The sequence below is a fragment of the Ictidomys tridecemlineatus genome, unplaced genomic scaffold, assembly GCF_052094955.1.
Source record: "Ictidomys tridecemlineatus isolate mIctTri1 unplaced genomic scaffold, mIctTri1.hap1 Scaffold_66, whole genome shotgun sequence".
NCBI classification, from domain to species: domain Eukaryota; kingdom Metazoa; phylum Chordata; class Mammalia; order Rodentia; family Sciuridae; genus Ictidomys; species Ictidomys tridecemlineatus.
The window spans coordinates 428,076-442,981 of record NW_027524621.1 but is presented as its reverse complement, the minus strand read 5'-3'; the positions used below and the strand labels follow the sequence as shown (position 1 = coordinate 442,981).

General features: G+C 44.0%; 1 protein-coding gene across 1 annotated transcript in view; it reads left to right on the top strand.

The window, feature by feature from the left end:
- Nucleotides 1-382: 382 nt before the first annotated feature.
- LOC144374359 (uncharacterized) overlaps nucleotides 383-14,906 on the top strand; it is a 52,516-nt gene continuing 37,992 nt past the window's right edge. Inside the window, exons 1-2 of the mRNA XM_078037213.1 lie at nucleotides 383-398; nucleotides 2,046-3,141. Of these exons, the coding sequence (XP_077893339.1) occupies nucleotides 383-398; nucleotides 2,046-3,043 (1,014 nt within the window). The 3' untranslated portion in view covers nucleotides 3,044-3,141. The remainder of the gene's footprint in view (nucleotides 399-2,045; nucleotides 3,142-14,906) is intronic.

The window sequence follows — 14,906 nt, the reverse complement described above, 5'->3', positions numbered from 1 at the left end:
GAACCTACAAAGGTGTGTGGTGGCTTGTGATTCTGGTGCCAAGCCGAGACCTTGGCAGGCAGGAGGGAACAGGATCTACCCTGTCAGGACTTACTTCTCAGTGGATCAGCAAGGTGGATTGGGGCACAGATGAGCTCTGGCAGAGGTGGGCCTTTGGGCAGAGACTGTCTTGTTTCTGGCCTGATCTCTGCTCAGAGCCTGCTTGTGGCAGTTGGATCCAGGCCTACCTTGGGCCAGGTTCCTGCACCTGTCAGCAAGGCTGATCTGGGTGGCTGCCAAAATGACTTTTGGAAGGGTAGGCCTTTGGGCAGAGACTGCTAGTCTCATGGTTACTGGATTGTCTTGGGCTACCCTGGGCTAGGACTTCATCTCCTGCCGTATCATGGAGTTGGATCTGGGTAGAGCTGGAGGTCTGGTGGGGTTTTGCATGTGGCGAGATGACATTGGGCCTATCTTTGCCTCTTCCTTCAAGCAGGTCAGCCGGGCCAATCTTGGCCGAATTTGAGCTCCACTTGTTGATCGGAGGTGGTCCCGTGTCTGGCCTGAGCTCTTCTTGGGGCCTGCTTATTTCAGCTGGTACCAGGTCTACCTTGGACTATGCTCCCGTGCCTGTCAGTGAGGCTGATCTTGGTTGGGGCTGAAGTTCTGCAGCTGTCTGTCAGTGGGCAGAGTAGGTCCTGGGCAGAGCCTGAATTCCAATGCACGCCTCTTGATGACTGGAAGGACAGGGCAACCCTGGACACTGGTTTTGTCCTCACAGGTCCTCATGGTGACTCTGGACTGGATCTGAGCTCCTGCAGTGGTCTGCTGGTGGGCAGAGGCAGTCACGGCCCAAGGCTCAGCTCTGGGGAGGGTCAGCCAGTGTTGGGATGGACCTGGACCTACCCTTTCCTGGGCTCCATACAGGTTTGTGAGGCTGATCTGGGCAGAGCCTGAGTTCCAACAGGTGTCTGCCAGTGTGGGGACATGGTCCTGGGCCAGACTTGAGCTCGGTGCAGGTCTCCCAGTTGAGGGATGGACACTGGCCTACCCTGTGTCTGGCCTCCTGCCCAGGTCAGCGGGGGCAGATCTGGACTGTACATGAGCTCTGGTTGGTGTCTGCAGGTGAGTAGAAGCATTCTGGGCTGGGCCTGAGCATCCCACTGCAGCTCCAGTGCATCTGGGAAGGGCCTGAGCTCCGGTGGGTATCTCTGGACCTTTATTTTATTCATTTGTTCATAGAAGGTACTGAGAGTCAAACCCAGTGCCTCACACGTGGGAGACAAAGGTTCTATCACTGAGTCACAACCTCAGCCCTATTTGCTTCTTGTTGACCTTTAATCATACCATATTTTTGTTCTATATCATTTTTTTCATGCATGAATTTGAATTTTAATAAATAGCTATTATTTGATATCACCAGCAATGCTTCCCAAGCTGGCCCCAAATCAGACCTTGATCCTCAGCAGGATTACATCCCACACATCCACATCGCCTCTGGCATAGGTGTGAAAGAGAGATAACTAAGACATGGTCCATGACTCTCAAGTTTTGGGAAAAATTGCTTTGAAGAGGTAAAGGGTAAGGCGACACTTGACAGAGATCTGCAGAATTTAGAGCAGGTATGTTTTTGAATAAGATTTATGTATTGATAGTTTGTTTATTTCCTTTTTGCTGATGTTGATTTATCTGTAATTTGTTTTTCATTTTTCTTTTTGGAACAGGGATCCAACCCAAGGCTTTGGGAATGAGAGGCAAGCACTTTTCGGCTTTGCCATTGATTGCTTCCCAGGCCATTCATTCATTGTCAGCGTGGGAATTTGGGGCTGATTCTATGAATGAATCTACTATGAATATTAAAAAGAGACTGACCAATGGCATTAGTATGTGTCCAACCCAATCAGCATAACTTTGGACCAATAGCATTGGTACTTTTTTCAAGTCCTAATTAGCATAAGTTTGGACCAATAGCAGTGGTACTTCCTTCAAGTCCTAATTAGCATAAGTTTGGACCAATAGCATTGGACCAAGTGCTATATAAACCCCTTGGAGGCTGTTCTGCGAAGAGAAGCTGCCAGGCCATCCAGATTGCCTCACCGGAGCCTCGCCTCGCCGGAGCCTCGCCGGAGCCTCGCCTTGTCTCGCCGGAGCCTCGCCTTGTCTCGCCGGAGCCTCGCCTTGTCTCGCCGGAGCCTCGCCTTGTCTCGCCGGGGCCTCGCCTTGTCTCGCCGGGGCCTCGCCTTGTCTCGCCGGGGCCTCGCCTCGCCGGGGCCTCGCCTCGCCTCGCCGGGGCCTCGCCTCGCCTCGCCGGGGCCTCGCCTCGCCGGGGCCTCGCCTCGCCGGGGCCTCGCCTCGCCGGGGCCTCGCCACGCCTCGCCTCGCCGGGGCCTCGCCGGAGCCTTGCCTCGCCGGGGCCTCGCCTCACCGGAGCCTCGCTTTGCCGAGCCGGAGCTGGGGCCTCGCCTCACCGGAGCCTCGCTTTGCCTCGCCTCGCCTCGCCGGAGCCTCACCTCGCCTCGCCGGAGCCTGGCCTCGCCTCGCCGGGGCCTCGCCTCGCCGGGGCCTCGCCTCGCCGGGGCCTCGCCTCGCCGGGGCCTCGCCTCGCCGGGGCCTCGCCTCGCCGGGGCCTCGCCTCACCGGAGCCTCGCTTTGCCTCGCCTCGCCTCGCCGGAGCCTGGCCTCGCCTCGCCGGAGCCTGGCCTCGCCTCGCCGGAGCCTGGCCTCGCCTCGCCGGAGCCTGGCCTCGCCTCGCCGGAGTCTCGCCTTGCCGGAGCCTTGCCTCGCCTCGCCGGGGCCTCGCCAGGGCCTCGCCTCGCCGGGGCCTCGCCAGGGCCTCGCCTCGCCGGGGCCTCGCCTCGCCTCGCCCGAGCCTCGCCGGAGCCTCGCCCGAGCCTCGCCGGAGCCTCGACTCACCTCGCCGGAGTCCCAACGAAGTTCCAGCCTGCTTTGTTTCCCGGAGATGGTTCCTCGACTTCGTAGAGACTGCCGAAAGAAGAAGAAATGGTTGAGGATCTGCGGGGGTCTGCTGCAGCCCTGCGTGGAATGGCCCGCCATGAAGAGCTAGGACTCCTCTCTGCTGCCGAGGCCTCCCTGCCCCTCGCGGGCAGCGCCTACCTGCCAGCAGAAGCCATGGAGCTTCGTCTTCGAACTCCGGTTTCAAAGGTATTGTTATATTTTAGATAATTAGTCTAAATATTGAAATTTGTTAATTTTAGTTTCCAATACTGAAAATTATGAGACTTATAAAGAATAGAAAGTTATATCCCACAGTTCTGGAGGTAAGAAGCCAGAAAAAGTCTGGCCCAATAGTTGTGTCGTCATTTGGCAGAAAAGTGGGAGAGAGTATACCCACTCTTAAAAGCCCTTTTACTTTCCATTCATTTGATGTTGATTTGAGTGTTATTAAATATGATTTTATTAATTTTCACTTATTGGTTGTTTAAATTATGAAATCCGTTTTAAAGTTTTTTTTAAGTTGTTAATGGACTGTTTATTTTATTTTGTTTATATGCGGTACTGAGAATTAAACCCGATTCCTCACACATACTAGGCAAGTGCTCTACCACTGAGCCACAACCCTGGCCCATAAAACTCATTTTGATATAGTCCATATTTGTATAATTATACTTTATCTTTTTAGAGTTGCATTCTTAGGATGTACATGGAGGTGGGATTCCCTGTGTTGTTTCCACGTATATACTTGGGAAAGCTGTGTCAGAGTCTTTCCACTGTCTTTCCTTTGCTTATGTCCTTTCCATTCCCGCCATTCCCCATCGTCTAATCTACTGTACTTCTGTTCCTATCACTGCTCCTGTTGTGAGTTAGCTTCCACATATCAGAAAAAAACCTTTGTCCATTGTTTTTTGTAAACTGGTTTAGCTCCATTAGCATGATTGTCTCCAGGTGAATCAATTTATGGGCAGATACTATAGTCATATATTTTTCTGCAAATTCGTATGTTTTCTTTAATCAACTTTTTAAAAAAGTTGTTCTAATTCTACATGACAATGGAATGCACTTTGACATACGTAAATACAGTATGATTTCTCATGTTTCTGGTTGTGCGGGATGTAGCATCATACTAGTTATGTATTTGTATATGTACTTTGGATGATAATGTCTGATTCATTCTACTATCCATTATACCCAATATACTCCTTCCCCTCTCTTCACTCCTCTATGCAATCTAAAGCAACTGTATACTTTCCTACTCCCCCACCTTCTCATACACTGATTAGCATAAGCATATCAGGGAAAACTTTCAACCTTTTGTTTTTGGGGATGGGCTTATCATTTAGCATGATAAGCTGCATGCATTTACCAGCAAATGTCATAATTTCATTCTTCTTTAAGGCTGAGTTGTATTCCATCATATATATGTGTGTGTAAATTTTTTTGTGTGTGTGTGTATATATATATACACACACAAACACACACATATGTGTATCTATACTCATACACACCACATTTTCTTTATTCATTTATCTGTTGAAAGGCACCTGAGTTAGTTCCATAGTTTAGCTGTTATGAGTTGAGCTGCTGTAAACATAAGGTGGCTGTGTTATAAAATGAGGAAAGGGATAGTTGTGTCAGATATTGGTTCCATTCCACGTTTTCTGAGGTACCTCCATACTACTTTGCATAATAGTTGCACCAATTTGCAGTCCCAGAAGCAATGTGTGCATGCACCCTTTTCCCCACATTGTCGCCAACATTTATTGTTACTTGATGATTGCATTCTGGATAATCATGTTTGTGACTGGGGTGAGATGAAATCTTTGAGTAGTTTTGATTTGCTTTCCTCTGATGGCTAAACGTTGAACATTTTTTTCATGTATTTGTTGCTTCTTCTGTGAAGTGTCTGTTCAGTTCTTAGCCCATTTATTGATTTGGTTATTTGTTTTTTTGGTGTTAAGTTTTGTGAGTTCTGCATATATCCTAGGGATTAATGCTCTGAGGTGCATGTGGGGAAGATTTTCTCCCATTCTGTAGGCTCTCTTTTCACATTATTGATTGTGTCCTTTGCTGAGAATATACTTTTTAGTTTGAATCTATCCTGTTTATTAATTATTGAATTTACTTCTTGGAATATAGGAGTCTCCTTAAGGAAGTCAGGTCTTAGGCTGTCATAGTCAAGATGTGGGCCTACTTTTTCTTCTATTAGGCACAGGTAGTCTGTTCTAGTGCCTAAATTTTGATTCATTTTCAATTGAGTTTTGTCAAGAGTGAGAGAGGGCTTTACTTTCTTTTTTGTTTTATGTGGCTTTACAATTTTCCCTGCACCACTTGTTGAATAGACTCTTTAAATTTAATGTATGTTTTTGGTGCCTTTGTCTAGTATGATATAACGGTATTTTGTGAGTTTGTCTCTGTGTCTTCTGTTCTGTACCGTTCATTGGTCTCTGTTGTTTTGGTGCCAATGCAATGCTGTTTTTTGTTACCGTGGCTCTTTGCAGTACAGTTTAAGCTATACTATTATGGTGTGTCTTACTTCACTCTTCTTGCTAAGTATTGCTTTGGCTATTCTGAATCTCTTATTTTTCCACATGAATTTCATGGTTGCTTTTTCTAGTTCTGTGAAGAATTGTCTTTGGGATTTTAATATGAATTCCATTAAAAATTATCCCCAAGCACAAATTAGTTAAAACTGAAAAAGAATCCCAGTTCACTATGGACCTGACAGCTATCTGGTCACTGGTGTCTGTTGAGCCAGCTACTATCTCCTGCACACTGGGTGGTGGCTAAGCTGAGGTTACTTGTTGCATTTCGGTGTTAATGGTGTCTTAGAGTTGAGTCTACTCTGCATGTTGGTGCTGACTTCTAGATTCAGGCACACTTTTGCCACCACACAACCTGGGATACTTTTCTGGTTTTTTTAAACTTAATTGTGTCTGAAAATTTCTTTGGGTCCTTTAACCACTTTGCTTGATCAACGTCTGTGTGCTAGGCACTACACTAGGTGTGGAGTACAGAGTGAATAGGCCAAGTCCTTGCCATGGCACTTAATGAAGTTTTTAGGATAATCATAGCATCTATATCTACCTCAATGTTACTGTGAAACTTAGAAGACAGTATGTCTGTTAATAACTGCAGTGCTGAGGACTGTAATATTGTTGAGGAAATTCATAGACGATTTCATCAGGCACCACCTTGTTTTTGTCTGGGAAGTCAGAGCAATATAAAGTTGTTACTTTTTCTGTAATAAAAACAGACATTGTTTTATTAGTTACACATGACAGTACAATTCTCTTGACAATTCGTACATTTGAATCAAATGGGGTATAATTTCTCATTTTTCTGATTTTACAGGTTGCAGACTCACATTGGTCATACACTCACCTATATATACATACAGCAATAATGTCTATTTTATTCTGCTGCCCTTCCTATCCCCCCTTCTCCCCTCCCCTGAAATCTCTCTACCCCATCTAATGTGATATACTTCCTTTTTTTTTCTCGCATGTATTCTGTATAATGATGAGGGTCTCCTTCCATCTTCCGTGCAATTCCCCTTCTCCATCTTTTTCCCTTCCACCTCTCTTTCCTATTTAGTGGTAACCTTCTTCTCAATGCTGTTCCTCCCTATCCCATTTTGAGTCACATCCCTTATATCAGAGAAGACATTCGGCATTTGTTTTTTAGGGATTGGCTAACTTCACTTAGCATAATCTGCTCTAATGCCAACTATTTCCCTGTAAATGCCATGATATTGTTATTTTTAGTGCTGAGTAATATTCCATTGTGTATAAATGCCACATTTTTTTATCCATTCATCTATTGAAGGGCATATAGACAATTTTCCATCTTTTATTCATGGGACAAAAATAGGAATGGTTAGAAATATTCTTTCTTTTTGCTTGTCTTTGTCTTCTCTTTATTCGTGTGTATATTATTTTCTGAGAATCTCTGTAGATTGCCAAAGATGTTTAAGATTTACTATCAGAGTAGAATGTACCAGAGTAGAATGGGAAGCAGCTGATCATAATGCAGTCAGGCAGGCAGTAATGCAGGATTCACAGACTAACCTTAGAGGAATAAAAATGCTCCTTCTTGGCTTGCTTCTATCTAGGCTTGCCGCAGAAGCAGATAAGAGCAACCAGGAGTCTCTAGCAGCTTCTGCGGTCCCCCAGCACTTGGACACTTTCAGGGTTAATCATGTCCTTACTCACAAAACCTCCATATTCCCCTGGGTATATCCCCACAAGTGACTTTCACTAAATACAGATGCCCCTTAGGTCTGCAGGGGTTTGGTTCCAGGAATTCCCATGGATACCCAAATCTGTAGATGCTCAATATATTTGCATACAATCTGTGCATATTCTCCTGGATACTTTAAATCATCGCTGGATTACTTATAATACCTAATACAAATGCCCTGTAAATAGTTATTATATGTATTGTTTAGGGAATCATGATAAAGAAAACCAGTCTATATGTGTTCAGTATGGAGGCAATTAAACTGAAATTCCCATCCACTGTCACTTGAACTCGTGGATATGGAGCCCGTGGTTGTGGAAGGCTGGCTGCACCTACCTATTTTTCTCATCTTCCCATAAGGGGGTTAGTTTTAGCATTTTGTAATGAAACTTCAGTGTCTTATAAACTCAGCAGATGTCAGAAGATTTATTCCTTGACTGGAATGTGAATCTCCATTTCAGGCCTAGTGGACCTAGCAATAGAGTTGGTGTGTTTACACCAACACTCAATAGGACACTGGGGCCCTCTGTGTGTTGTTACAGCTTCTCAAGGGTGCCAGAATTACTCAGCACTTTCCCTTCACCTCAAATCTTCAGTCTATACCCTTCTAGAGAATCCAACATGGAGAGCAATGTAATAATGAGCATATGGATGGTATGTGACGAGGATCTGCAGGAGGCACGGAGAGAAAATCAGGGAGACACAGTGTAGAGGGGGAGGAAGGGGAAGACTGGGGTGGAGGAAGGAGAGAGAAAGACACAGATAAAGAGGCTCAGTCTTGCTGCCATAAGCAGCAATGGCACATATCACCAAGGAGATAGCTAAGCAGGGTTCTGAGTCAGCCCCTCTTCGTGCTGCTCTGGGACCACCCTTGTGCTGGGTAATAGCTGTGCTGTTGTTCAACCTTGAACAACCTGTGAAGTCAGCTTTGTGATTTAGGAATGCTTTGACTTGTAGAGATGGGATTCCAAAAGACCCAACCCAGGTCACAGAGATCCTGTGTTCCAACAGAATTGAATTATTTGAAGTTCAATTTATGAGTAGTCATGAGTCCCTATAGAAGTAGCATGCATGCAAGTATAGACCGAAAGAAGCCTGTAGGCAGGACAGGGACCTGGGGCTGCTCCTGGCTTGGTGGCTTTTTTCCATGTTCATTTGAGTAATGGAGACTTATTGTCTGATACCACATTTTCCTCATCTTCGTGTAGTAATGATGATGATCCTGGCCAGCTACAGGGGTTTATTGTGAGACTCATTGAGCTCTGTCTGGTGAAAGCATTTTATAAATTATAATGTGTTACAACCATGCAGGAAAATATTATTTAAAAGACATTTCTTGGTAAGATTCAGCTGCTTCTCACAAAGTGAGGGTCAGCTTACTAGTGTTACCCTGATTGATGAAATGGTCCCAACTTGCATGTTTTAGTTTTTCTTTTACTAAATTGGAAACAAAACCTTCTTTGCTTACAAGTGAACATTGTTAAAAGGTCTATCTAACTTAGAAATGCCTAAAGTATTCCATTCAACTTGGTTTAAATTGTCCACGTGTAGAGGGGGAAGCCATAAAGGGCTTCTCCAGAAGGAAGTGTGTCCCCCAGGCCTTGAGTGCCAGACTTTCCAAAGAACAGTAGGAAAAAGGCTCTTTAGGTTTCCAAGGGTATGTTCTGGAGCCCTTTGGTTGAGCATTTGTGCATGCGTGTGTCTCCGTGTGCTGGTGCATTTATTAGAGGATGTGGTGGTGGCTGAGAGCAGGTGGTTTCTGATGCCAACACACTGCTTGCTTTTTAGAAAGAGCGGAGTTTTGCTTGGCTCCACAGCCAGCTGCTTTATCTGTTTTCATTTTAAAGACGTGTTTCCAAAGCAACATTTCCTGAAATCTCTTGGCTGCATCAAGGTATGAGATTCATAGTTGCAAGTCCAGGGAGAAGGTGAGCTGCCAGGGAGAAGTTTACAGTTGGGTGTGCCATCCAAAGGAATGCCGGTTGAGGTCTTGCCAGAAAGTGGAGAAGAAGCCAGAAGCAAGGACCCTTCATAGGAAAAGTTCTTGCTCCATCTGTGACTGTAAATTCATGTTCTAAGAATTTAGTTCGAACAATCAGACTGGATTCTTCTAATGGAGGAGAAGTTCAAGTTTAACAGACCAACAATAGTTGAAAATAGTCCTTTCACAGAGGAGTTTTTTTCTTAACTGTTTCTAATACCCACTCCCATTTGTTTAGTGGCACCGTGTCTCCTCTCAATCTTTTCTTATTGTACTTCTGTTCACTTGAGTAAATATCTTGCATATCTAGCCAGAATTTGAGCTCTGAGCTCATGTCAAATTTATCCCTAAACTCTCCAGTGTCTTACAGTGCTAGCCCACAGCTGGCACTTAATAATTGTTGGTTACATAAATAATCAAATGGTGAAAACAGAGAGTAACCCCAAAGATAACTTTTCCTTCCCTCACTTTATATATCCTCAGCTGTTGAGAACTTCTTGGGTCTGCCTAGCTCCTAGTCTTATAATTCTCACATTTATAATTACATTTCCCCGCTCAAGGTCTGTCCTAGGTTTTGGAACTTACCTTGCTGAACTCCGATCATTTCTCTCTAGGGCTATCCCATTGGACAGTTCTCCCATTGGACAGTTCTCTATTTGTTTCCCCTTGTGTGGTCTCAGAAGACTTAACTAGGCTTTGTGTTACAGAGAGACAATTCTTCTAACAGAGCTGCCCAACAATGAATCAGATTCAACCATAATGAATTCCCTGCTACTGGAGATTCTCAAGGACTGATGGGACCAACTTGGTGGGTTGTGGAAGGGGCTTCTAACAGAGAGAGTACCACACTGCTATGATCCTTCAGAATTTGATGTGAACCATGGTCCGTGATAGGGGTCCTAGGAATCTGGCATCTGGTTAGCTATTTATGTCATCCTCCCCCAAATATCAGAGGAGCTCTGTATCTCTTTTCTAGCAGGTCTGAATTTGCAAAGTATAACCTAATGGATAGCAGAAAGGCTCAACCTTCTTGCTCACAGATCAGTGATGGAGGCTTAAGGGGCTGTATTGACAGGGCTGGTAGCCTGTTGCTTCCATACTCACTGTCCACAATTATCTTAGTTCTTTTTCTTCCTGCATATCCTAAACAGAAGACATTTTTGCTTTAATTTTTCTTCTTACTGTGATTCCCACCAATCTTTCTTCTCTTCTTTATTCTTTCCTAATTGTTCTAGAATATGGCTTTCTTCTCTTCTATGAAATAGGCTTTTCTAGGGCCATGTTTTTTTCTTTCTTTCTTTCTTTCTTTTTTTTTTGTAATATGGGACATTGGGACTTCAGTAGTGAGGCAGAAGTCTCTTTTCCCTTAATTTCTTTTAGCAACTGGACTAATGAAATCCCAGATGTTCTTATTAAAAGGTATATACTACCCCACCCCCAAACAGGAGACAGTGACCCAAAATAAATAACAATTCCCTCCTTCAAAAGGATATTTTTGAATCTTTACCTCTGGAGGGCAAATCCTATATTACACACATTCTCTGACCCTTATCTTCAACATTTTTACTTGTGGAATATCCAGCAGCTACATTCTGATTGTCAGATATCTATGCTAAGATATGCCTGGGTATGGAAGCCAGGTAGAAAAAGGGAGGAGTCAGGGTCTCACCACAGGGCAGAGAAGGGAGCTGTGTGTGGTATGGCAGGAGGCACAGATTTCTCTAGTTGGAAGGGGCCTTGTAGGTCTAGTCTCAAAGGCCCCAAGAGAGGAATAGACAGGACCAAAACCCTAGGTGTGAAAATACACTTCTATCCTTCCTCAATTTTCCTCTAGGAGTCTCTAAGTGTTTTTGTATGGGGCTTTTCTGGGATGGAATCGATTTCCCCAAGTTGGAAAATTAGGAAAGATGATGACCACTGCTGTTTTGCAAAAAGAAAGAAAACCACAGAGCTGTACCTCATCCACTGCAGCCAAATCAGGACTAATTAGTGCCCCTTTGTGGTTTGTATATTTTGGGAAAAATGAATCGCAATTTCCTCCTTCAAAAGGATACTTTTGGATCTCTACCTCTGGAGGGCAAATCGATATATTACAAACATTCTCTGACCCTTATCTTCAACGTTTTTACCCATGGGATATCCAACATAAGGTAGGTATCCCCAGATGTTTGCATCCAATGAGGGTGAAATTTCACCTATTCCATTTGTGCGGTCTTTGTATACATCTCATAATAGGATTTCACAGACAAATGAGAAATGTTGGGATCATTTACTGTCTTTTCCAAGGGTTTGGTAAAACAGTAGCTAGGTGTCTTTCTCTGGGGTTAAGGTCCTGAACAGCCATGTTACTATTGAGTAGCACAGAGGCACAAAATGGTGCTGTAATCCCTTTCTCCTACGAGGGAGAGTGTGAATGTATTTTTTTTCAACACTTTCAAATCCCAATTGTTTATAGTAAATGGAGATGGCAGAACCTGGCTGAAGTGGGAAGGCTGAGTTTTATCTAACCTTTAATTTGCTTCTCCTCTCAAGTTTGTACAAGTTCCTGAGACACCTTTCCCATGTAAGTTAAACCAGTTTGTCAAGGGAAATATAAATTAAGAGCTCTGTTTCTGAGTTAAATGGAAACTTGGGGTAGGGAAGCAGATTTTTGCTATGCTCCTCAGATCTCCAATATAATATAGGAATTGGAGTCAGCTCGGGACTTAGACGTGATGGATTTTGGAGGAATACAAAACTCTAAGAATGTGGGAGTAGTGTAAAGCCAGAAGCCAAGACTGACTGATCAGCGCTCTTAATAATCAGGTTGGAAATTCCATGGCATTATTGAAAGAGGAAAGTTTCTTCACTTTTAGACAAAATGGGTTGTGAAACCATCCATATTCTCTAATTGGATTCCCAGATGGATGAGCCAAAGACCATGCCCAAACTAACAACAGTGATGCCATGGTCATCCCCATGTTTATTGTAGAAAGGCAGCTAAGCTTCTAGTGCTGCATGAGCTGTCCAATTATGGATCTCTGGATTATATGACTTGGAAGACATACAATTAAGGAATAACTCTGGCAAAATTGGGTTTGTAAAACTGGTGTGGAGCCAGTAAGAAGTAACACAAATCTCCTTCTATTTCTCTTTGCTGGCCTAGAAATAATGATTGCAGGCTTAAAGCCTTTAGTGTGAAAGACAAAGGCAATTGGAAATCCTGTTCTTTAACAGATACTTACTCACCAAATTCTGCCTTTGGTATCTCCCGAGTCTGAAGACCATTAAACCAGTATTTTTCACAGACATTCATAATGGTTACCTCATATACCTCACAAAACATTGAAAATTTTGATAAGAAAAGATAAAACAATGGGTTAACAGCCTGAAAACTGGAACCCTATTTAGTTAAATTATGAAGAGCCCCTACAGTAAATAGGCAGATAATTCAAGGAAGAACCAATGAGAGAATGTTGCTCAAGAATAGCTAAGACTATTTTAAGTAGATGATTACTATTTAAAAGCACACTGGAGATTAAAATGCAGATTCTAGGATTGTGCTTTCCAAATCCACTGGATCAGAGTTGCTGTGGGTGCGTCCCTGTGGTCTGCATTTTAAGCAAACTCTTATTGTCAATTGGATGGTGTCATTTGCACATGTATGTGTTATGATTTTTAAATATGCTAGGTACTGTTTGGAATTGATAATTATAAATCTTGTTCAAGAGGGTTCTGAATTGAGAGCTTTGAGTTCTCATATAGTCTCTTAATCACAAGATAGTTTATAAAATTTCTTGGTTTTAAGAAAGGGTATTCACATTTCTTAGAAACTAAGTTGGGAAGCCATGATCTAAAACAAATAACTGTTCAAGGTGTAAATTGATGATAGAATCTTTCTGAAATCATAGATGGATTCAGCTTTAACAGACATTTAATGGGGCCTCCCCTGCATGGAATATTGAGCTTCTCAGAATTGTCCAGCTATTGACAGGGCCTGGTCTGAAGACTCCAAGTCCAACTTCTTCTCACCTACATATTTTCTGGAAGAGATGAGACCAGAAGTATTCTGACCTTGTGGGGAGGAGGGATGCCAGGAAAGGACCAGGGAAAGGACTCCAGAAGTAGGAGACTTGAGCTGGAGCCATTTAGATTGAAAGTGTATGAATGTTTTATAAAGACTTGCTCTGCCAGTGGGATATTCTGCATATTATGAGAGGAGCCCTGCGTTGCTCTGGAACTAATGGGATTGGAGGAAGCCTGGGGCTGGCAGAAGCAGTTAGCTTGAGTGATCTGGGGCCTGGAGGATTGTGACTTATGATGAGGTAGAAGTTGGCCCTTTGTTGTTTTATGAGGCCACTCTGACTCGTGTCTTTCCCAGTCTGGGTGCCAAGTTGTAAGATTAGCCATTCTGGGGTGGAACTTGCTCTTTGGAAACTGGCAACTCTCTGGTGTAACAATGCCACCACACCCTACTACTTTTGCTCTTGATGTTGACCCCCAGCCTGAGAACGCTACCTTCTACTCCTGGGACAGTGACGGGCTTGACCCCCACAGTGGAGGGCTGGGAATTCCTTGTAATCAGTCCTCCTGAGATCACTTGCAAGATAGATCTCTTCAGTCCTGGGCTCCAGGGCCTCATGAGCGAATCTGGGCCCTCTAGCTCTACTGCTATTCCAGTTTTGGGAACACATAGATGTGTCACAGATTCAGCAGGAACAAGTTTGGAGAAACAAAGCTTTTATATTAAGATTAATTTTCTCATTATTCTCTAGGAGCTGAAAAATTACAGTTCTCTATAGTTGTCTTCTCTTTTTTTTTTTTTAAAGAGAGAGTGAGAGAGAGAGAGAATTTTTAATATTTATTTCTTAGTTCTAGGCGGACACAACATCTTTGTTTGTATGTGGTGCTGAGGATTGAACCCGGGCCGCACGCATGCCAGACGAGCGCGCTACCGCCTGAGCCACATTCCCAGCCCTAGTTGTCTTCTCAATACTAGGAGTGTCAGAAGGATCTCAGCTTCTTTTTGTATATTTATAAACCTAGTAGAAGAGATTGAAGATATTAACTGATTTTTTTCCTCTAATAGTTTCTCTACCTGTAGCACCAATGTGTGTATGAACAACCCCATCAGTGTTCTCAGGACAGAGTAGGGCTCAGGTCGTGCCAGAGAGTAAAAGTGAAAGGCTATTTGTAGCTTTGGTCTTTAAAGCCCACAACATGTGAGAGCTAGAAAGGACTCAAAACAAGGGGGGAGAAGAAAGCTCAGCCAAAAAGAAGCTGGAAGACCACCCTAGAAAATAACCCTCAGATAGAAGTGGGGAAGGAAACGAACAGGAAAAGGACGAGACTTTACCCTTGGTGGGTAATAGAAAGAGGGTCCCTGCTCTCTATGTCACATACTGAGGCTCCCACACCTTCAGCAAGGTGCAGACATCAAAATGGAATGGAAACCCTGAGCCTAGACAGGCAGGTGGCAGGAGCTAAAGATGACGAGTAGCAACTTGCTTGGATTGATGGCCACTAATGACCAGTTGCTCCAAGGGAGCTCAGTGGACTGGCTTCCTAGCCTGAGGTCCAGATGGGTTTTGGTCCTCTGAGTTGGGGAAGATGAAAGATTCTTGAAAGAACTGAGTTCTGATTCCATCAGCAATAGCATCTTAAACCATGAATTTAGTCGGCACTACTTTCCTCTTCCCCTTCTACCACCTGCCCTCAAAGTTATTTCCTGCAAATTATGGTGATCATTTGCAGGCTGGCACATGCAGCA